Raw genomic sequence first — 24,679 nt, 5'->3', positions numbered from 1 at the left:
ACTCACAATTTCTCCATCTACGCCGCATCTGCGCCCAAGATGCGTTCCATACCAGGATATCTAAGATGTCCTCATTCTTTAGAGAACGGGGGTTCTCCTCTCCCATCATACATGAGGCCGTCACACGTGTCTCCTCGGTACCCCACAGCTCCGCCCTTGCTCCCCCTAGTCGCAACAGTGACAGAGCCCCCCTAGTCCTTACCTTTCACCCCATCAGCCATCACATACACCACATAATCGTCCGACATTTTCGTCACCTCCAACGGGATCCCGCCACTAGTCACATCTTCCCATCTCCACCTCTTTCTGCCTCATCATTACTTTTTTTGCATATCTTTCATTCATTGTTCTATATCTCTCGTTTCCCTTTCCCGTGACTCGGTCCGAGGATGGGTCTTGACCTGAAACGTCACCCATTCCTTCTCTCCAGCGATACTGCCTGTCCCACTGAGTTACTCCAGCTTTTTGTGCTTATCTTCCCTTTTAAGTACATTTGGTACTTCATACATAGTTTTGCAAGGCAGAGAAAAACTATGGATTGTCTTTGCTTGAACATATTTCATTTTACCCAGAAATATTTCTCAGTCAAACTGATTTGTGCATCCATTACCAACACGGTTTAAATTAGCCTACAAAAAAAAATCAGGTGTTTAAATATTGCAACTGGGTTCTTAAGTTTCCATTCTTATTTATGTGGTTCACAATATTGCTCTCACATTAATATTGTTAATTTAAAATGTTAAAGTGGGGCAAAATCTGGTGGAAAAAGAGCAGCAGATTATAAATGCATCAAATGGGTACCGGACCAAGCAAAAAAGCATCGATTTTCTTTCTCAGGCTTCTTGTCATTAGCATTATTCTTGAGATGTTACTAACCAAATCTTATTTCTTAAACATTTAAACATTATTAAATCATACCTATTGATGACATTTTATATACTATAATGAATTATCATTTCAGTAGATGATAAATGAATAACTAAAATGATAGGATAGAAATGTGGAAGCAGTCAAGCCTTTAAAGTTAATATCATTTAAGAGAGTCTGGAATTAAACAGGTGTAGATTATACGCCCATGTTTAACCTTTTTCCAAAAGGATCTTTCTGTATGTCAAGCTGATTAATAGACCATACAAGAGATTTCACTAGTTCACTGCTGCCTCAAAATTAAATTTCAGTTTTTTTCACTCCTAAAAACATCAAAATTAATTGATTTTAATGTCTGTGCAATCCAATAAGTTTTGGCTAACATTTATCAGACTTGCACATTTAAAATCGCAATTTAAATTACAATGCAAGGTCTTAGTTCAAATAGAAATATTTAATTTAAACTGGATTCCAGATAGCCCTCTGAGATGATTTAGCATTTCAGCTCGTGGATTGGTTTAAATTCAACCATACTGAAGAGATCAGTCTTTCACAGCAAGGGCAATAACATATTTCATTCCAATTCCTATTGCTCGCCAACATCCCCACAATACTAATAAATCAGAACTAATCCTGTTAATTGAATTAAACCTATATCTTTGATAAAAAATTGAATTATCGTCCTTCCAATTGTTTAACTTTGAATTGTGATAGAAAAGCAAATTCTCTTTCTAGCTTGGGGAAAAAGTAGAGGGAGCATTTAAATCAAAGGAATAATTATATATTTTAAGAAACTAAGAAACATTTACAGGGAATTTCATTATGGTCTTTCAATTTTTGCCACTGAAAATTAAACTCACAGGTGAATAATAAAACCCACATCCATGATTTAGAGTTGTGCATGTGCATATAGACACCCAGTCATTTCTTCCCCACACTGATCGAAAAATAATTTGATTTTGTTCAATTATTGGCATTGTCAACGAACTCCCAGAAAACAAGTAGCAACAAAAAACGCAAAAGCTTCAGATAATTTTTTTTTAAATTGATCAGAATTTAAAAAATAAACAGATAATCATGAAAGAGGCAACTGCTGTACATCATTTAAAATTATTAAACATCTTTCTGCATCTCTATACTAAATGTATACCATTCTACCATACATTTCTATCATTAATAGAAACGTTCCAACCCTACTTCATTTTATGGCATTGCTATAGAACTGAAATTCAACCTTTGAAAAGTTATCTTTCGGTAGCAATATTGCAATCTTTAATTGGTAAACAGGAGAGCATGAATGTAAATGGGGTTTTCCACTGATGATTCACCACAGACAACTTAAATACAGGAACTATACATTTTAAGATCCAATAAAACACTGCACCATGGTTGGCACTTCAATTTTTCAATCCCTTAAAAGAAAAACATTGATCTTTCAGGGAGAGTCCTTTTAATAAAGTCTTTCAAGAAGAAAGCACATCAAAGAATTGAAAGACGGTGAAAGTGAACAGCAGGGAGCTCTCTTCTTGGTCAACCTGATTTTGTTTTAATTACTCCAAGTGAATGAAAAAGTGCTTATGTGGTGGAAAGCACCTTTTATTCTGTGGTAAGATACACATACCATTTGCGTTACTTCATACTTAAAAAGACGACCAATATTATGAGCAATGCTGTTTATACATAAAATCTGAGCGAGATAACTCAAAATAATTTCCGAATTATTGTGCTACTTTCTCATGCTCATCACAAACTGTTAATAACTTTTTAATTTTTAAAGGTTACTAGACCACGTGGACCCAAACCTCTCCTGCATTGGTGCAGCACCCTCTCCCCCTCCCTTCCCCCAACCCCCCCTCACTCCATCCCCCTCAACCCCCCTTATCCTCCTCCCTTTCCCTCCCTCCACCCCCCTCCCTGCCTAGGAGATAGATTTAAACTTTAAAATGTGAATAACTTAAAAAATATAACACCGATTTCAATGAAACTTCTTCCATTAGCACCAAAGGGACAATGGTGAGTAAGGTGGGCCTAAACTTCTTGTGCTATCGTGTACCGTTTTGGCTGTAGTTCAGGAACATAAAATTCTGTATGCTGCATTCCAAAAAACAACTTCATCCTGTGTAATTTTCTATCAACTAAACTTTCCAAGGCATTAATTACAACTGCTGTAAACAATTAGGTTTAAATGTGTACTGTGCAAAACTACATTGTTATGCTCTTGTCTTGATATTGAATTTAGAACTTCAGGTAGATGACCCATTTGTGATGCTGTTTGTCTCTATCTCCCTCCATTATGCACAGATATATGAAGTATATTCTGCAACTTGTTTTTTTTACATTCTTAAAATGAGTTCTCACTCTCTAATTGCCTTATTTACATCGCTTTTATTTATGAGTAGCTAATTGCCCCCATTAATCTATCAAACCCGATGACCTTACCTACAATGTATCCCCATAGCAACCGCTGGCCACACACTATCATTCTCTGTGCTACCCATCTCTCCCACGTCAGCTCAGCAACTTAAATCTAGCTTTTTTCGCTCTTTGACAGATACTGCTTCATCTGCTGAACGTTTTGAGCATTTTATTCTTATTTCAGGTTTCCAGTACCTGTAAGATTTTTTTTTCTCTTCTTTTACTGCAAAAATGCCTTTGTTCAGTTAAAGGCTGACTTACATATGTACAGACTGTTTCAACTTCTATTTAAATTCAAAAATTAGACTTTCTAATTACTCAATTTTTGAGAATGGCATTTTGCCTTCAACTAATTACCAAAACTCCTCACCTTTTACTGGATTAAAGAAGTTGAAGAAGGAATCATTGGGTACTTGTTTGGTGATGGTTCGTACAGTCCCTCTGCCTTTGTGTTTTTGTTTCTTTTTAATAGTTTTCACAGTTACATTCTTCCCTTTCTTCCAGTCAATCGTACACCTGTTAAGAAGTTAACGATTAACCTAAAGCAGAATTGAAAGCAACAAAAACCAGCATCTGAGCAGTACTGGGAATCAGGCTCAAATTAATTTAAAATGTAGCCATTAGTCATTCCTTTAACATTTGAAATCTTTTTGCAATGATAGTAATGCATGGTTGATCTACACAGGTATTTTGGCAAACTAAATTCCATCTCGCATCTACAGAATCATTATAATAATGCAATATAAAATGTGGCTGAAATGAATTAAGTTTAGTCTTCATACCATAACAATACAACACAATCTTGAGTTACAAATAGTTCCACTGAACATAAACTATTGGTAAAATTTAATCACCACAAGACCATACAGTACAAATCAATTTATCTTGCAGGATTTGTTCAATCGTGTAGCTGGCCAGGTATATTTAACAAGATCAGCACCGTGTTCTCTTTCTTGTGCTCGTGTTTTTTAAAATTCAAAATGATCCAGATTAATTTCAATTTGAACATATTATAACTATTATAGCTCAAATGTAATGACTGCTAAAAAATTGAAGTATTTGGGTACTTAAATTTAAACCTCTCAAGCCCCTTTGTTCAAGAAATATATTGACAATTGATCAATGCAGCTTCAACTTAGTGGCAAAAACATGTTCCCAACTCTGAAGAGGCCAGAGATAGCATGAAGATCCAACCTACATAGTGCCGGGATTAATGTAGCACTGGAATGGAACCTGATGCAAGACAAGAGGACAAGTAACAGGTTACGGACAGTGCAAGGTCCAAGAAATTGAGCATACTTTGAGGATAGAAAGGTGACATTTTGCACATTACTATTACAATAGTACTGGCTTCATAAGATGTATGATTATTATATTAAAATTATTCAGCATGGAAATATGTTTTTATTCGAATGGCAGAGAAAGGAGAATATTGTCAATTAACTGGCCAGTTAACTTCCTACAAGAATGTGTCCAAGTATAGGTGGAAGTCAATTAATTTGAATCTTCATTTTAATTTAAAAGTAATTTTAATCTCATTTTTGGGAAAACAAAGCAGTAATCCGCAGATTGCACCAAATATGACTTTTTAAATTATTTCACTGCATAGACTATTTCAACATAAGGTTATAGTAACATTGTCCGATGCTAAAATTAAGTGGTAATAAAATATCATGTCAATTATGGCTTTTCACTCACCCTACAAAGTCAACTATCTCTGGGCCCTCAAAGGAGAAAGGATCAGTCTCATCTGGTTCAGACTTCATCTTGTAGGTTTTGGTTAATACAGAATTTGTGAAGTAATCATTTGGTTCAAAGTGAAATTCTAGTGTAAAACTCTGTGGGAGAAAACAATTAAACAAAAAACTTTAAAGAGCACACTGTTGTTTCTATCTCCCATTGATCCAAACAGTGTACTCAAAACACTGAATATGTGCCCTTTTTAAACAAGTTAGCTGAATGAAAGTAAACTACCCAATTTATTTGCTGATATTAACCACGAACTAGAAATTTCACACAACCAGACTTTTAATTTAAATGTGGCTATTCATTGTAAGCCTCAAAATATTCTGGGACTTACATGAAGATAAGAATATTGTCTTCATGATTACCAAGATGAAATCTTGCCCTTAATTGCCAAGATGAAATATCTTCCATATCTTCCCATAACTTTTTTAATCCAAAATCAACATTCAATGAGATGCCAATGTCTTTCGTAGCATGATTGAAAAGTACACTTGACTGGCTTTCTTTTAGCCACTAATCTGAACTGTTTTAGATCCATACCTGGTGGCAGTGTCTCTTTGTCACTTTTTAAATGAACTGATAGTGTATTTTTTATAAGTTATGATGTACAACCACTTCGTTTGTCACATCCCTATTGGAGCAGTTTACAATGCACTTGCAAATTATCCCCTTAAAGTTAAATAATTGCAAGGAGAACCAACTTGGTTCAAGCCAATATGAAAATAAAATGTTTATGCATTTATGCTTTTGTTTACGCTATTAATCCATCAGTCCAATGGAGTCTTAAAACCTACAGACGTGTGCAGAATTATGAATCAATGATCGTTGCTGAAGAGACTGCTGTCATTTAACCAATATCAACCACATTATTATTAAGACATGGCAGGCAAAACATAATATTGTATTGTAGAAAATACTAGGTGTTTAATCAGAATAGTTGATTAACACATGCAATTAATTCTACTGACATTTTAAAGTGCTCAGTGCTAACAAGAAGTGATCTGCAAGGAACAAAGCTGCAGCAGGCTCATAAGTATTTTGCGGCGTATTGTAACCATTTACAATGTAAGTACTGGCTTACCTCAAGTGCTTTATTATATCTCAATGCACTTTCCACAATGAGAAAATTTGAGGTGCAGCCAAATACAGAAGAAAGCCATAGTAGCAACAGCTCGCAATGATCTGTATGAGCAGTCTTATTTTTGGTTAAGGTTCAGGTATAAATGGCAATATTAGAGTTTAACCTTCCCCCATTCACACAAGACTAATATCCATGTGAACCAAATGAAACAAAGATTTCAGTCTAAAACCTCAACTGAAAGGCAACACTTCCAATTGTCTTATTCATCATCATTATGTAGAATAGGTATCTCAGAATTTAAAAAAAAATCAAACCTTCAAAAGTTATCATTTTGTTACATCATGTTGGGGCAAAGAGACTAGTTCTGGGGAAGGTGAAATCTGTGGAGGCCAGATAGAGTGCATCTTGACTGGAATGGAAGCTTGAAAATGCTCCTGGGAATGTTTTAATGTTGCATGGTAGGATTATGGGAGACTGAGCATAGACTAAGAAAGGTGAAAAGCAGGACTGCAAATGGAAGGCAGAAAAGTAGTAAGACAAATTTCCTTTGAAAAACAGAAAGGAGCCTGGCTATACTTAATGGACTGAATGCAACAGTACACCAAATAAATCAGATGAGCAGAGGGTACAAATGGACATCATAACGTACATCTTAGCAATAAATGAAATAAAGCTGAAAAAGAGGGTCATGGAATATAGCTTCCTAGTTGCAGAGTTTTCAGAAGAGATGGCAGATTAAAAAGGAAAGACAACTTGGCTACAATGGGTAAAGAAACAAATCACAGCAGTGAGGAATGTTGATTTGTTAAAATTATGAAAGGGGTTGAGCTGAAGATCAAGAAAAGAGAAGAAAACTCACACTGTTGGAACTGTACTGGTTTGCCAAACATTCCTAGAGAAATAGAAAAGCAATTGTGTACATACATTTCTATCATATAAGTAGTAAATAGTGGGGTAAATTTCAAACTTCAATATTTTCTTGTTACATAGAAGACAGCTTATCAAATGTATGTCAGGCTTATCGAGTGTATATCAGCTCTCTCTCAACTCTATCTCTCCACACACCTGCATTAAAAGGAATTTGCAGTAACCAATTAACCTACCAATAAGCATGTCTGGGACACGAGAGGAAATCTGAGCACCTGGACAAAGCCAATGCACACAATCTTAGGCATTATGTAGAGATTCTATACAGACAAAGCTGGAGGTGGGGATCACACCTGAGCTGTTGGAGCTGAGGAGCAGCACCACACCCTGTACCATTATGGCTAATATTAACTGGGATACCTGCCATTAGGTGAAAAAGCAATGAGAGGCATTCAAAAAGTAAATGCAAGGACTACAGGATAAATAGGAGACCATAAAGTAAAGGGATAGGACTGCTAAATCTGCAGCCCCTGAATGTCAGGATGCATAAAGGACAGTAGAATAAACAGATGCAATGGCAGACAGAGAATTCAACACCACAGACGGAATGGAAAAGTATGGAAAGTGCAAAGATAAAATCCAAATTACAAAAGCAAAATGCATGTTAAAAAAACTGGCAACAAACAAGCAAAATTGACAACAAATACACATGGAGCAAGAAGATAACTAAGGAAAATTGTAGGCAGCCAAAACTCTTCACTTGTATATAGAAGCAGAAGACATGGGTAAAGTTGTTAATAAACTCTGTGATTGTTTTCACAAGAGGGGGGGGGGGGGGGGGGGGGGATGGAAACAATGCTGAATTTATAGTTAAGGAAGGAAGAGTATGAACTGCATATCGGATGAGATAAATATGGCAGGATCTCGATCAGTTGAGAAGGTGGGTCAAGGAATGGCAAATGGAATTTAACTCTGACAAGTGTGAGATGTTGCATTTTGATAATGCCATCCATGACTCACACAGTAAATGATAGATCCTGAAGATGTTGCACGTCAGGGTGATCTGGTTCCCTGAAAGTGGCGAAACAGGTAGACAGAATGGTGAAGGTGGTCTGCCTTCATTGGGAAGGGTATCGAGTACAAATGTTATGCAGTTGTAAATATTGTTGGTAATATGATACTTGGAGTATTTTGTGCAGTTCTGGTCACCCAGCTACAGGAAGGATGTCATTAAGTTGGAAAGGGTATATAGAGATTCACCAGGATATTGCTTGGACTTGTTAAAGGGAGGGCCAGATAGTCTGGGACTTTTTTTCTTTGGAGCATAGGAGGCTGAGCGGTGTTCTTTTTGAGGTGTACAAGTCATGAGGGACATGGATACTCAGTCTTTTTCCATGTACAGAGGATTATATAACTGGAGGGCATAGACATGATGAGAGGGGAGAGTAACTTATTTTTTTTACTTAGTTCATATCTGGAATGAGCTGTCAGAGGAAACTATAGATGCAGATACAATTACAATTACAACATTCAAAGGACATTTGGACGGATATATGGGTAGGTAGGGGTTAGAGGGATAGAATAGAATAGAATAGAATAACCTTTATTGTCATCCAAAAACATGTTTATGGACAAAATTATGTTACCCACAGTCATCAATGAGAGGCAATAAAAAAGAAAGCAATAAAACACACAATCACAAAAACCAACATAAAACGTCCATCACAGAGTCTCCTCCAGTCACCTCCTCACTGTGATGGAAGGGCAGAATGTCTTCTCTCTTCCCTGCCGTCTTCTCCCGAGGTCAAGCAGTCGAAATTGCCACGTCGGGGCGGTCGCTGGGCGGTGGAAAATCCCACGGCCTATTCCAGCTCCGCCACACGACATGGGGCAAATGTTATGCAGTTGTAAATATTGTTGGTAATATGATACTTGGAGTATTTTGTGCAGTTCTGGTCACCCAGCTACAGGAAGGATGTCATTAAGTTGGAAAGGGTATATAGAGATTCACCAGGATATTGCTTGGACTTGTTAAAGGGAGGGCCAGATAGTCTGGGACTTTTTTTCTTTGGAGCATAGGAGGCTTGGACTGAATTTCGTCCAATATTGGATGACAAATAAAGCTATCTTGAATCTTGAATGCAGGGAAATGGGACTTGATCAGCAAGGCAAATTGAAAGGCCTGTACAATGTTGTACAGCCCTATCACCATGAAAGAAAGAATTGATGGGATTTCACAAGTTTAAATGTCAACTGACAGGCTCAGTTAAAATACACCCCCGACTGTTGGAAATGAGGGTTGCAGGAGCTCTGACATTCATTTTTTAATCCTCTCTGGTTACTGGAGCAGTGCCAGATGATTTGAGGACTACACCTGAAGCATATGACCAATTCGTGCTAAGAGTATGGAAGTCGTCGAGAAGACATATCCCTCGAGGCTGCCGCACGGAATATGTACCTGGCCTTTCTCCAGATTCTGCTGCCGTATATGCCTTATACAAGGAGAAGTATGAAGCCGACCCCTTTTCTGCTGATACTATAGCCACCGGGGAAGTTCTTATTGCTGCTATCGCATCTGATCGGCGCAAGTCATGGCAGGATCTGATTGAATCCGTGGATATGACACACAGCAGCAAGAAGGCTTGGGCCACTCTCAATCGGATTAACAAGGACCCAAAGAAGGCCAAGTCACTCCATACTGACCGGCCTACTGCTAATCAAGTAGCACACCAACTCCTACTCAATGGCAAAACTGACTCACCAGTGACATAGCAGAAACCCCAGCAGTGCTATGAAGGTAACTCTGATAACCCTCAACTGTGTCAGCCATTCACAGTGAAAGAACTAGATGCTGCTATCTGCACAGCCAAAATAGGTAAAGCTGCAGGTCTGGATAACATCATGACTGAACAAAGCACCTTGACCAACTGCAAAACAGTGGTTGCTGGCCATGTTTAACACCTGCATGGAGAGATGTCACATCCCAAAGATCTGGCGTCATGCACGTGTCATAGCATTGCTGAAGCCAGGCAAAGATCCTTCAGCAACAAAGAGCTACAGGCCAATATCACTTCTTTGCCACACCCACAAGCTGTTTGAACGACTCATCTTGACTCGCTTCAGCCAGGTGATAGAGCCATCCTTAATAAAGGAGCAGGCAGGGTTCCGGCCTGGGAAGTCCTGCACAGGTCAGCTTCTCAATCTCACCCAATACATAGAGGATGGCTTTCTGGAAGGTGTTATCACAGGCACTGTTTTTGTAAACCTTTCAGCCACTTATGATACAGCAAACCATCACCGACTGTTACACAAAGTACTTAATTTGACACACTACTTGAACCTAACCAACCTGGTGAAGACTCCAGTTGAAAACAGACGCTTCTTTGTCGAGCTGCCGGGAAAGAAAAGTCGCTGGCGCAGGCAGAAAAACGACCTCCCTCAAGTGTCCTGGCACCCACCTTATTCAATATCTATGTTAACGACCAACATTATCCATCCCAACACCAGGAGTTTCATTTATGCAGATGACCTGTGTATTACAACCCAAAGTGCTGACTTCCTTGAGGCAGAAGCTACTTTGTGTGAGGCTTTAGTCAACCTGTCCTCATACTACAGAGAATCACTTGAGAGCCAATCCATCTAAAACCCAAGTCTGCGCCTTCCACTTGAAGAACAAGTATGCAAATCGAAGGTTGAAGATCATATGGAATGGAGTCGGATTGGAGCACTGTGACAGTCCAGTCTATCTCGGTGTGACTCTTGATTGATCTCTGACCTACAAAGCACATATCACCAAGCTTAAAGGAAAAGTCAGTTCTAGAAATGCTCTTCTTAGCAAGCTGAGTACCTCAAAATGGGGAGCAAATTCTAAAACCATTCGATCAACAGCTCTGGCTCTCTGCTTTTCCACAGCCGAGTATGCCTGCACAGTGAGGGAGCGCTCAACACATGCAAGGAAGATTGATCCCTTGCTAAACACAAGCTGTCGCTGCATCAGTGGATGCATGAAACCTACCAAGACTGACAATATCTACCTACTCTCTGGCATTGCACCTCCTGGAATTAGAAGTTGTAGCCAGTCAAAAAGAACACCTCAGACAATCAGAGGATGAAAGACACCCCCTACATGACCACCCTTTGCTACCTCAGCGTTTGAAATAACACAGAAGTTTCCTCTCTTCTGTCCATCCCCTGGACTGCAGCGCATCGTCCAGAAGGCTCAAACTCTGGGAAGAGAGACTAGAGAAATCTCCGGAAGACATTCACATGGCAATCGATCCCTCTGAGAAACTCCCATCAGGTTGCGACCAACCGTGGATAACCTGGTGCAGTCTCAACAGACTGCGGACAGGCATGGGGAGGAACAAATCGAACATGCTGAAGTGGGGATATACTGAAGATGCAGCAGACTGCGAGTGCGGACGGGGCCTCCAGACTATGGAACATCTCCTGAGCTGTGACATGCTGCATGACACATGCACTGTAAAGGATCTTGCAGAGGCCAACGACGTGGCACTAAAATTAGCTCGCTATCGGCAAACAGTTGTGTGATGACACGAATAAATAAATAAATTTGAGGACTGTCAATGTTGTACCATTGTTTTTTTTAGAGTCAATTAAATAGGCCAGTTAATTTCAGTGGTGAAAGATTATTGGAATCAATTTTGAAAGAAAATGGAAATCTTAAGTTAGAACAAGTCATATTTAACAAACTAATACATTTAAGGTGGCTCCAAGAGAAGAGTTTTTTTGCAGTTCATGTGATTTTTAACATGACTTGGTGATAAAGCTAGTGGGCTGGTCAAACATGTCCCTGGAATCTGATATTACAACAGCACCAAGTTATAATGGTCTGAAGAAGGGTCTCGACCCGAAACGTCACCCATTCCTTCTCTCCAGAGATGCTGCCTGTCCGGCTGAGTTACTCCAGCTTTTTGTATCTATAATGGTTGACTAATGTGTTTTGTAAATGGAAAGGCGTTTTTGATAAGGTTCTACAGGACTGCTCAGTCCCTTGTTATTTGTGATAGAAGAATTTACATTGAAGCAATTTAAAAAATGTACTGTGAAATTAAAAATTGGATCCAAAATTGGCTTGATATTAAGACGAAGAGGGTGATGGTGGAGTCAGTGTGACTCAAAGCCTGTGACTAATAGTGTACCAGAGTGATCAGTGCTGGTACCCCTGCCGTTTGTGAAATAATAACAATTTGGATACGAATGCAGTGAAACACATTAAATTTGCAGATAACATGAAAATTGGTGGTTAAAAATAAGGAGTGTACTTGTACCTATCCAAAAACATTAATCAATTGATAAGATGGGAAGAGGTGAAGGCAGCATACAGAATACTTGCCATCATCAGCCAATGGATAAATTACAAGAGCTGGGAGGTTATCATATCATATCATATATATACAGCCGGAAACAGGCCTTTTCAGCCCACCAAGTCCGTGCCACCCAGCGATCCCCTTACATTAACACCATCCTACACCCACTAGGGACAATTTTTACATTTACCCAGCCAATTAACCTTAAAAAAAACAGCTTAAACCAAACAACTTAAAAAAAACGTTGGTTAGGCAATAACTGCTGTACTGTATGCAGTATGGTAGCCACAAAATAGGAAGGATGTGATTGCACTGGACAGGGTACAGAGGTACTTTTCATTTGGCCTGAAGTCCTGATGGATATGGAAGCCCTCATCACATTTACAAAGTACTTTGAACTGCAGTTGGAGATCCTGTGATTTGCAAGTCAATTGAGCTACTGTGGAAAGGAAGATGGTATTGGGCTGCATAACCATCTCAACCACAAGAACATAATGTGCTAAATGGCTTACTTTCACGTCACAAATTTCCTAAAGCTCTATGAATTGCAATATGCAAGTAAGAAAGGCGGTTACGTTTATTAGGTTAAATTTATACCTTCTTACCCGAGGGTCTGACTATCCCTCACAGGCTCCCCAAGATTTGAGATTCACCAAAACCTGGGTATAATTAACAATCCTTGTTTTACCCAGAAAGGGCCGGATCGATTTTAAACATTATTCTTGCAATATTAAGTAATGCTCATTTCAGAAAACACAAATCTTTAAATGGCTTACTTTTGCGTCACAAATTTCCTAAGGCTCTATGAATTGCAATATGCAAGTAAGAAAGGTGGTTACGTTTATTAGGTTAAATTTATACCTTCTTACCCAAGGGTCTGACAATCCCTCACAGGCTCCCCAAGATTTGAGATTCACTAAAACCTGGGTATAATTAACAATCCTAGTTTTACCCAGAAAGGGCCGGATCGATTTCAAACATTATTCTTGCAATATTAAGTAATGCTCATTTCAGAAAACACAAATCTTTTAAAAAATGTACTATAGTGCCACCTGGAGGTTATTTGTAAAAAATCCTATGTTAGATTGAGACAGAGGGCATGCTGAGAAAATGTGGCATACAGGCATGGAAAATGAGAAATGGATTGAAATGATGGAGTAAGACATGGGGTAGAGAGTAGGTGGGGGGCAAGAGGAAAGTGACCAGGGGCAATGACCTGCACTGAGGGACAACAGAAAAATACAAGACGAGGGATTATAAGTCCAAAGTCTAGAGGACATAAACTTAAGGTGAAAAGGGCAAAGTTATTGATATATCGATAATGGCGTTAGAGGGGCTTTTATATAGCCACATGGATATGCAGGGAATGTCGAGATATGGGTCCTGTGTAGGCAGATAAAATTAGTTTAGCTTGGCATCAAGTTTAGCACAGACATGGCAGTCCCAATGGTCTCTTCTTGTGCTGTACTTTTCGTTGTTCCATAAAAACTAGCAGAAAAATGTGGCATACAGGGAATTGGAGGGAAATATGGCATTAAACGAATTGGGGAAAGCTCAGAATGACTTCTGAGGGGGAGGCAATGTCAGAATGGATAAAATACAAAATGAGAACTGGATAGGACATAAGAGTAGGAGAAACACAAAGAGAGCAACGGTAACATGTCACATAAGTTTAGAGCAGGGATCTCCAAACTATGGCCCGCTGGCCACATCCGGCCCGCAGCAAGCTCTCAGGTGGCGGGGACTGGAGGCAGAAGCTGCCGGCAAAGGTTCACCGGAGAGCGGATCGCCACCGACCCAGAGCCGGGACAAGGCAAGAGATCGCAGCGTCCCCTCGCAAACAACAAACTTCCCTCCTCGTCGCCGCCGCACACCACGGGGAGAGAGAATGGGGGGGGGGGGGGGGAGAGAGTCGGGTAGAGGGAGCAGCGGGTGAGAGCGGGAGTGCGACGGTGTCAGAGGGTCCGGCGAAGGAGCGCCGCCACTCTCTCTCCCTCTCTCCCAGAGGCAGCGAGATCTGTGCCGCTGCTCCAGTTCGTTCGTTCTCTCGTTCTCTCGTTCTCTCTCTCCCTCCCTCTCTCCCTCCCTCTCTCTCTCTCCTCTCTCTCTCTCCCCTCTCTCTCTCTCTCTCTCCCCTCCTCTCTCTCTCTCCTCTCTCTCTCTCTCTCTCTCTCTCTCTCTCTCTCTCTCTCTCTCTCTCTCTCTCTCTCTCCCCTCCTCTCTCTCTCTCTCCCCTCCTCTCTCTCTCTCTCTCTCTCTCTCTCTCTTCCTCTCTCTCTCTCTCTCTCTCCCCTCCTCTCTCTCTCCCCTCCTCTCTCTCTCCCCTCCTCTCTCTCTCTCTCTCTCTCTCTCTCTCTCTGCTCTCTCCCCCAGTGGTGGTCACTATATTTTTTCTGTTTTATAAATAATTGTATACCTACGGTATATATATATTCCAATATTTTTGAGGCTCTTTTTAAAAATTGAATATTATTTATTTGTTGTCATATAAGCCTAATGTAAACTAACCTAATATGACCTCACCTAGTTTAACCTTTCCTAATCTAATCTAACGTAACGTAGTCTAAACTTTTTTGAGTTCATTAAATTTATAAAACTCACACTTCTTTATCTTTTCCTATGGCCCGCAAAAATGTGCCAAATATATAATGTGGCCCTCATGCTGAAAAGTTTGGAGGCCCCTGGTTTAGAGAAAGAAATTAAGTGTTGGTTCATGAGTCAAGAACCAAGAGATTTAAGAGTATAGTGTTTAATTGTCATATGTACCAAAAACAGAACAATGACATTCTTACTTGCAGCAGCATAACAGGTCTGTAGACACAGTACTCCCTCAGGAAATGAAAAACATTAATACTAACGATATTAGTAAAAAAAAGCCATAAGTCCCTAGTGTAACTAAGGCAGTTTGTAGTTTAGTTAGTGCTTGTAGTGTTCAAGAGCCTGATGGTTGTTGGGAAGACGTCCTGAACCTGAAGGTCAAGGTTTTCAGACTCCTTTTCCATCTACCAGATGGCAGGAGTGAAATGAGAGCATGGGCAGGGTGATGTGGGTCCTCGAAGATGCTGGCTGCATTTCCGAGGCAGAATCTCCTGTAGATCCCTTTAATAGTGGGGAGATTAGTTTCGGCAATGAACAGAACAGTGTCTACCATTTTTTGTAATCTCCTTTGCTCCTGGGCATTTGAGTTGCCAAACCAGGCAACTCAAATATGCAATATTGCATCAGTTTCATGGCTAAGTACCATGATTCTGCAGTTCCATTACAAGTCAGTAACAATACAAATATCTTGATGACTCATAGATTTCTAGATATTGATTTTTTTAAACCCTTTCTACGTTTTGTTCAGAGCCAGCTGGTCTTCAAATATCTCAAGACAAGGATAGCTAAATGGCTCTGTACATAGAATGCAACCATGACATTTTGAGGATGTTGTTGCTGTAGCGATGTGCCTGGTGAATTTCCTTTTTTCTAAACAAAAACCACTATGGATGATGAATGGGTCTCTGAGTAACATGAACCATGGTCCAAGTCAAAGTACGGCTAAAACGATCTGCACAGAAGATATGTTGGAACATATTAATCATTCATCTCTCATAACTGATACTTGGGGGTTCACAAACTCAAGATCAGTTTGTTAGCATCTTGCACTGGTTCCCATTCCACTACAAGACAATGAAGCCGGATACAATTCTATGTAGCTTGACCTTTACCAGAACTGGATACAAGGTTGTGCCTGTTGATTTATACAATTTGAGAACAGATAAGGCAACATGTTGGGTTATCATTGTTGGCTTTCTACTTGTTCTCAACTGGTTATGCACTCCACTTCATGCTCTTCTGTAAGTCTTTCCTCTCTATCTTTCAATTTATGCTTTGCAGTCCCTTTCACACTTCTTGCTCACTTTGTTGCCAGCACCTCTCCCTGCTCTATATATTATGTTCAGTTTTGGTTACCCTGCTATAGGAAGAATGTTGTTAAGCTGGAAAGAGTACAAAGAATTTTGTGAGGATGTTGCCAGGATGCGAGGGTCTGAGCGATAGGGAGTGGCTGGGCAGCCCAGGACATTATTGCTTGGAGTGCAGGAGACCGATGGGCAATCTCATAGAGGAGTATAAAATCACGATAGGTTTGAGGCGAGAGGGGAAAGATTTAATAGGAACCCGAGGGGCAACTTTTTCCACAGAGGTAGGTAGGTATACAACGAGCTGTATAGAACGAACTGCCAGAGAAGTTAGCTGTGGCAGGTACCACAACATTTAAAAGGCATTTGGACAGGTACATGGATAGGAAGGATTTAGAGGGATACGGGCCAAATGCGGGCAGGTAGCATAGATGGGGCATCGTGGTCCGCATGGGCAAGTTGGGCCAAAGGGACTGTTTCCATACTGGATGACTCTAAGTGTATGTCAAATGCCTTTCTGATAACTATAGTTGAATTTGCTTACAAAACAGTGAATTTCAAAAATAACAATTTGATGTGCAGGTGGAATTCTAACCTCTTTCTATAAGAGAAAATGTTGTCTTGAATTTTAGCCATGTTTCTCTTCCATGTACTGTCGATACCACCAGTAAATCCACAACTTTTCAGCAGTTGAAGATTCTAGACCTCTTTTTATCTTTTGATTTCAAACATTCAGAAAAGTGATACCCCTCACCTCATTGCAAGTGCATTATCGGAAAAGAAATACCACTTAATTAAGAAATATTTTTCCAGTCTTCCAGTTCAAAGCTTCGATATAACTGCACATCGCCCTAGATTCCCTCTGCTTGGGGCTCCATCCACTGATGATTTAGTTTCATCATTTTCATTGTAATTTTTATCATGCAAGGTTTTAGGTGGATATTTCATCCTTGATTACATACACGTTTTTGCCCTTTTGATACCTATACAGATCGTCTTTTAAATCTATTAAGATGACCAAAGTTATTTTTTTCCTTACTTTAGTAAAAGTCTTCAATAATGTTTTTGCTCAATTTTTAAACTCTTAACTGGCTAGTTACCCATTCGCCTTCAGTTTTAATTTATAGATCAGACAGAGTATCATGGTTAATCCTGACCAACATTTAACAAGTAAAATGGTGGATCACCGTCAGCTCCTAAGTTATATCTTTTAAAATCTTATATAACTAACCATTGCTGGGTTTAAGAGAGGCAGCAAAAGGACAGGTAGAGAAACATTCACAAAAACATTATCAACTAATATTTTTCCATAAGGCCTAAGTTCACATACATTTTTGCAGGTTCAGCTGTGACTAGAAATTTCTTGATATTATGTAATTCTGAATTCCAGCAAAAGCAGATTCTTTGAAGTTCAAATGAATTTAATATCCAAAAATCCTGTATCAGCTTTATAAATATTACTCACCATAGGCTCATTGGGATCTGAGAACTTCACTCGGACATCTTGCAAGTGTTTCAAGATGGGCTCGTCATGTTCCTGATGAGAAATATATATGTAAATGCAGAGATCCTGACAAGTTACAAGATTTAAAAAAAATTGTCATGCTAAACACCCTATCTTATTCCTTGTTATGCAGCAGTATCTACATCTCAGACATAAGGAACTGCCGATGCTGGTTTAAAAAAACCAAAGTGCTCGAGTAACTCGGCAGATGGAAAGATCCCAATCCAAACATTGCCTATCCATGTCTTCTAGAGATGCTGCCTGACCCGCTGAGTTGCTCCAGCACATGGCATCTACAACTCAACTCACCAATATCCTCTCAATTCCCCACCACAAATAAATACAATGATTTTATTAAAGAAAATCAGATTGGTGAAAGATTGGAAATGGTGTTCCACAAGGATCATTATTTATCAACGATTTGGACTTAATCAGAAGTACAGTTTGAAGGAAGAAAGATTCTAAGGGGAATAAGAGGCAACCGTGGCTGACAAGGGAAGTTAGCGATGGAATAAAACTAAAAGAAAAGGTGTATAACATAGTAAAGAGTAGGGGGAAGCCAGAGGATTGGGAAACTTTCAAAGGACAACAGAAGGTAACAAAAAGGGAAATACGGGGTGAAAAGATGAAGTACGTGGGTAAGCTGGCCAAGAATATAAAGAAGGAGAGTAAAAGCTTCTTTAGGTATGTTAAGAGAAAAAGATTAGTAAAAACAAATGTGGATCCCTTGAAGGCAGAAACAGGTGAAATTGTTATGGGGAACAAGGAAATGGCAGAAGAGTTGAACAGGTACTTCGGATCAGTCTTCGGATCAAATTTGCATTAGGTGAGAAATAGTATTGGGTAGACTGATGGGACTGGAGGTTGAAAAATCCCCAGGGCCTGATGGTCTGCATCCCAGGGTACTTAAGGAAGTGGCTCTAGAAATAGTGGACGCATTGGTGATCATTTTCCAATGTTCTGTAGATTCAGGATCAGTTTCCTGTGAATTGGAGGGTAGCTAATGTTATCCCACTTTTCAAGAAAGGAGCAAGAGAGAAAACAGAGAATTTTAGACCAGTCAGCCTGACATCGGTGGTGGGGAAGATGCTGGAGTCAATTTTTAAAGAAGTAACAATGGCGCATTTGGATAGCAGTAAAAGGGTTTGTCCAAGTCAGCAGGGATTTATGAAGGGGAAATCCTGCTTGACTAATCTTCTGGAATTTTTTTGAGGATGTGACAAGTAAAATGGACGAAGGAGAGCCAGTGGATGTAGTGTATCTGGACTTTCAAAAAGCCTTTGATAAGGTCCCACACAGAAGATTAGTGGGCAAAATTAGAGCACATGGTATTGACATGGATAGAGAATTGGTTGGCAGACAGGAAACAAAGAGTAGGAATAAACGGGTCCCTGTCGGAATGGCAGGCAGTGGCGAGTGGAGTGCCGCAAGGTTCGGTGCTGGGGTGCAACTATTTGCAATATATATGAATGATTTAGATGATGGAATTAAAAGTAACACTAGCAAATTGGTAGATGACACAAAGCTAGGTGGCAGTGTGAACTGCAAAGAGGATGCTAGGAGGTTGCAGGGTGACTTGGGACATTGAATGAGTGGGCAGATGCACGGCAGTTGCAGTATAATGTAGATACATGTGAGGTTATCCACTTTGGCGGCAAGAACAAGGAGGCAGATTATTATCTCAATGGTGTCCGGTTAGGAAAAAGGGAAGTGCAACGAGACCTGGGTGTCCTTGTACACCAGTCACTGAAAGTAAATATGCAAGTACAGCAGGCAGTGAAGAAAGCTAATGGCATGTTGGCCTTCATAACGAGAGGATTTGAGTATGGGAGTAAAGAGGTCCTTCTGCAGTTGTACAGGGCCCTGGTGAGACCACATCTGGAGTACTGTGTGCAGTTTTGGTCTCCCAATTTGAGGAAGGACATCATTGCTATTGAGGCAGTGCAGCATAGGTTCACGAGGTTAATCCCCGGGATGGCGGGATTGCAATATGAGGAAAGATTAGAATGACTGGGCTTGTATTCACTGGAATTTAGAAGGATGAGAGGGGATCTTACAGAAACGTATAAAATTATAAAAGGTCTGGACAAGCTAGATGCAGGAAATTTTTTCCCAATGTTGGGGGAGTCCAGAACCAGGGGCCACTGTCTGAGAATAAAGGGGAGGCCATTTAAAACCGAGTTGAGAAAAACGTTTTTCACCCAAAGATTTGTGAATTTGTGGAATTCTCTGCCACAGAAGGCAGTGGTGGCCAATTCAATGGATACATTTTAAAGAGAGTTAGATAAAGTTCGAGGGGCTAGCGAAATCAAGGGATATGGGGAGAAGGCCGACACGGGTAACTGATTATGGATGATCAGCCATGATCACAATGAATGACCGTGCTGGTTCGAAGGGCAAAATGGCCTCCTCCTGCATTTATTTTCGATGTTTCTATTTGCAGATGGCCCTGAACTAGTGATGTGGAGAAAGCGAAAGGTATAAGTACCAAAATGCGGGAAAGCATTCGTACAGTGCCCTCCATAAAGTTTGGGACAAAAACCCATAATTTATTTATTTGCCTCCGTTCTCCACAATTTGAGATTTGTAATAAAACAAAATCACATGTGTTTAAAGCGCACATTGTCAGATTTTATTAAAGGCCTTTTTTATACATTTTGGTTTCACCATGTAGAAATTACAACAGTGTTTATACTGTCCCCCTATTTCAGGGCGCCACAATGTTTGGGACACATGGCTTCACAGGCGTTTGTAATTGCTCAGGTGTGTTTAACTGCCACCTTAACGCAGGTATAAGAGAGCTCTCAGCACCTAGTCTTTCCATCACCTTTGGTCCTCGTGTTGATAAACAGCAATAAAAGTTTCCAAAGTTGTGCCAATGAAAGTCAAACAAGCCATTATGAGACTGAGAAACAAGAATAAAACTGTTAGAGACTTCAGCCAAACCTTAGGCTTACCAAAATCAACTGTTTGGAACATCATTATGAAGAAAGAGAGCACTGGTGAGCCTACTAATCGCAAAGGGACTGGCAGGCCAAGGAAGACCTCCACAGCTAATGACAGGAATTCTCTCAATAATAAAGAAAAATTCCCAAACACCTATCCAACAGATCAGAAACACTCTTCAGGAGTCAGGTGTGGATTTGTCAATGACCACTGTCCGCAGAAGACTTCACAGACAGAAATACAGAGGCTACACTGCCAGATGCAAACCACTGGTTAGCCGCAAAAATAGGATGGGAAGGTTACAGCTTGCCAAGAAGTACTTAAAAGAGCAACCACAGTTCTGGAAAAAGGTCTTGTGAACAGATGAGACGAAGATTAACTTATATCAGAGTGATGGCAAGAGCAAAGTATGGAGAAGAAAAGGAACTGCCCAAGATTCAAAGCATACCACCTCATCTGTGTAACATTGTGGTGGGGGTGTTATGGCCTGGGTATGTGTGGCTGTTGAAGGTACTGGCTCACTTATCTTCATTGATGATACAACTGCTGACGGTAGCAGCACAATGAATTCTGAAATGTATCTACTCAAGTTCAAACAAATGCCTCAAAACGCATTGGCCGGCGGTTCATTCTACAGCAAGACAATGATCCTAAACATACTGTTAACGCAACAAAGGAGTTTTTCAAAGCTAAAAAATGGTCAATTCTTGAGTGGCCAAGTCAATCACCTGTTCTGAACCCAATTGAGCATGCCTTTTATATGCTGAAGAGAAGACTGAAGGGGACTAGCCCTCAAAACAAGCATAAGCTAAAGCTGGCTGCAATACAGGCCCGGCAGAGCTTCACCAGAGAAAACACCCAGCAACTGGTGATGTCCATGAATTGTAGACTTTAAGCAGCCATTAGATGCAAAGGACATGCAACAAAATACTAAACATGACTACTTTCATTTACATGACATTGCTGTGTCCCAAACATTCTGGTGCTCTGAAATGGGGGGGACTATGTATAAACACTGCTGTAATTTCTACAATATGAAACCAAAATGTATAAAAATGGCCTTTATTGAAATCTGACAATGTGCACTTTAACCACATGTGATTTTTGCTATTATAAATCACAAATTGTGGATTCCAGAGGTAATAAATGATGGGTCTTTGTCCCAAACATTATGGAGGGCACTGTTTATCCTTCTTGATGCATGTATATTCCATCCTCCAAATGCACTGAAAAGCAGGAGCGCCAGAAGATTCTTGCAAGACAAACATTGAATTTAAGTACCCGTTCATTACCCCTCATCTCTTCTCCACCTGTTTTGCTGAATTCCCAATCAGGCCAATATTTGCCTGCTCAATATGTGAACTTCAATTTTCAGCTAAAGGTCACTCAAAAGTGCGTTTTGCAAGTTAATATTAGATCCATAAACATTGCCTTATTAATTCAATTATCAGCTCTTAAAGCTAAAAGCTCAACCCAATTCGTTGAAATGAGCTCTTTCCAATGAAGCAATCAAGAAAAGCAGATGAAGATATAGCAATGCAGTACATGATATATAATCGAATTGGGCAATAGATTGGGTTAAAATGTTTAAAGAACTGTGTATTACCTAGAAAAAACCCATTTTGATGAAGTACTTAATTGCGTAAGAATTACCATCAAGAGCTGAAAATGAAATTGAATCTTGGCAAAAAGACAGCAACAACAAATTAAATGAAATCTGCACTGAGCTGACAATCATGCCCTTCACTTGCTCACCTCCACAAGTTCACATAGCATATCCACATTCCTGAAAATTGTGCCCCAGAAATCAGGGATTCCTTTGGGATTCTCATCCTGTTCTGATTCTTCTTTCTTCTCATCTATTGCTGCTTTCTTTTTCATTTCTTCCTATTAAGATAAATATTAAATTTTAATAAAATGCAATATATAATCTGTATAATAAAAATATAAATCTGTGCTTTAATGATCAGAAAACAAACCTGGCCACAAACATGACCACCACCTAGAAATATTAATTAATTCCACTTGAGTTTAGTCAGGTTCCGCTTATGACATAAAACCACATTTAGAACACTAACAAGCGGTAAACAGATAAACCAGTGAAAGTTATAGAAAAGTTGATGAGAGAAATGGAAGATGTTTAGCAGGAAAGGTCCCGATCCAAAACGTTATCTATCCATGTCCACCAGGGACTGTCCAAAAGGTTAAAACCCCAAGGGATCCAAGAAATTGGATCCAATTTTAGTTTGGCAATATGAGACAGTGACAGTGGAAAGTTGCTTTTCTGATTGGAAGCCAGATACCAACTGTGTAGCACAGCAGTCAGTATTGGGACCCTTTCTGTTTGCTGTTTACATGAATGATTTAGATGTTAATGCAGAAGGTCTGATTAGTACGTTCGCAGGTGACACAAAAATTGATGTTGCGGATGGGTGAGGAGGATGATCTCAAGCAACAGAAATATTGATCAGATAAGTTAGACCGATGGATAAGTGTGAAGCGATACCTTTTGAGGTTAAATAAGGGTATCATAGACAGGTTTGGAGGGATAGGGACCAAGCACAGGTAGGTGGGACTGGTGTAGCTGGGACATGTGGGCAAATTGGGCCAAAGGGCCTGTTTCCACACTGTATCACTCTATGACTCTGTACATAATGAATGGTGCAGCCCAGGGAGTATTGAGAAACAGAGACCCTGACGTACAAGTATAAAATTCCATGACGGTGGCAGCACATGTAGATAGCATAATAAAGGCAGTATATGGGAAGCTAGCCTTCATTAGCCTGGACATTGAATACAAAAGCAGGGAAGTTATGGTATTGCTTTATACAACATTGGTGGTGCATCTGGAAAATTGTCTGTAGTTTTGGTCCCACAGTAATAGACAGGACTTGAAAGCTCTCTTAAATGTTTTCTCTTAAACCTGATGTTCCCAAATAAAGGGAAAGCAATTTACACACAGGTATAATTTACACACCATATTTTGCAATATATCAATATTTTGAATGGCAGAAAACAGGTCTTAAAAAGTCACAGGATTTGTCAGGCTTCACTTTTTCCGAGTGAAACTTACTGCTAATTCTTCCTCTTCCTCCTTGTCGCTATGCCATTCGCACTCTGTATCTGTAGGTTCGACATTGCCCATTGTTATGTCTCGTCTCTGCAAGAAAAAAATTAATGAACAAAAGGACGGCAAACAACTGATAATGAACTAATATTCTATATCATTGAAAAGAAAGAATGCAACAATATTTTTGTGTAGGAAGGACCTGCAGATTCTGGTTTAAACTGAAGATAGATACAAAAAGCTGGAGGAACTCAGCGGGTCAGACAGCATCTCTGGAGAAAAGGAATAGGTGAAATTTCAGGTCGAGACCCTTCTTCAGACTGAGAGTTAGGTGTCCCCAGGCTCTTAATCTGAAGAAGTGTCTTGACCCAAAACATCATCTATTCCTTTTCTCCAAAGATGCTGTCTGACTCGCTGAGTTACTCCAGCTTTTTCTGCCTATCTTCGCAACAATATTTTTGGTGTGCTGCATACTTGCTCGCAAAATAAATGTTTCACACATTTTAATGCATATATGACCCATCATTTTAAGTCTTTACGACGAGGTGACAAGTTGAACAAGCCCAAGATGGATGGATGTTTAACCTTCTAGGCGATATGAAGCTCACTTTATCCAGACTTGATTTGTCTCATTTTCTGTGAACTCATCCAAGTCAGAGTTCTGCACTGAAATCCTCAGTGCTAAAAGCTATTATCGGGATTGGTATATTATTGCCCTGTGTACAGTGATGATACAGTGGAAAAATTGTTTTGCTTGCCATCCACACAAATATCATTCACGAGTACAATTATACCATACACAAGTGTAATAGGTAGTGACAAAGAGAAAGGAAAGAGTGCAGAATATACATCGATCAGCCAAAACATTATGACCTGATGAGCCAAAACATTATGACCACCTGCCGAATATGCTGTTGGTCCTCTGTGTGCAACCCCCTCACGCAGCAGGGTGCG

The 24,679-nt window shown here is 39.9% G+C and overlaps 1 protein-coding gene and 1 non-coding gene across 3 annotated transcripts in view; both read right to left on the bottom strand.

Annotated features, from left to right (window-relative positions):
* The window catches only part of nap1l4b (nucleosome assembly protein 1-like 4b), an 80,381-nt gene that overhangs the window by 25,381 nt on the left and 30,321 nt on the right, over positions 1-24,679 (bottom strand). For both annotated transcript variants that reach the window (XM_078415173.1, XM_078415172.1), the window contains exons 6-10: positions 23,732-23,818; positions 22,414-22,545; positions 17,674-17,745; positions 4,981-5,120; positions 3,653-3,798 (exon numbers count right to left, since the gene is read on the bottom strand). In XM_078415173.1, coding sequence (XP_078271299.1) covers positions 3,653-3,798; positions 4,981-5,120; positions 17,674-17,745; positions 22,414-22,545; positions 23,732-23,818 — 577 coding nt within the window. The remainder of the gene's footprint in view (positions 1-3,652; positions 3,799-4,980; positions 5,121-17,673; positions 17,746-22,413; positions 22,546-23,731; positions 23,819-24,679) is intronic.
* On the bottom strand, positions 4,430-4,560 carry LOC144602474 (small nucleolar RNA SNORA54). The gene has a single exon (XR_013548453.1). It is a non-coding gene; the product is annotated as a small nucleolar RNA SNORA54 (small nucleolar RNA).

Source organism: Rhinoraja longicauda, chromosome 18 (genome assembly GCF_053455715.1).
Source record: "Rhinoraja longicauda isolate Sanriku21f chromosome 18, sRhiLon1.1, whole genome shotgun sequence".
Classification (NCBI taxonomy): Eukaryota; Metazoa; Chordata; class Chondrichthyes; order Rajiformes; family Arhynchobatidae; genus Rhinoraja; species Rhinoraja longicauda.
The sequence above is the reverse complement of the archived record's forward strand: the minus strand, read 5'-3'. Positions and strand labels throughout refer to the sequence as shown.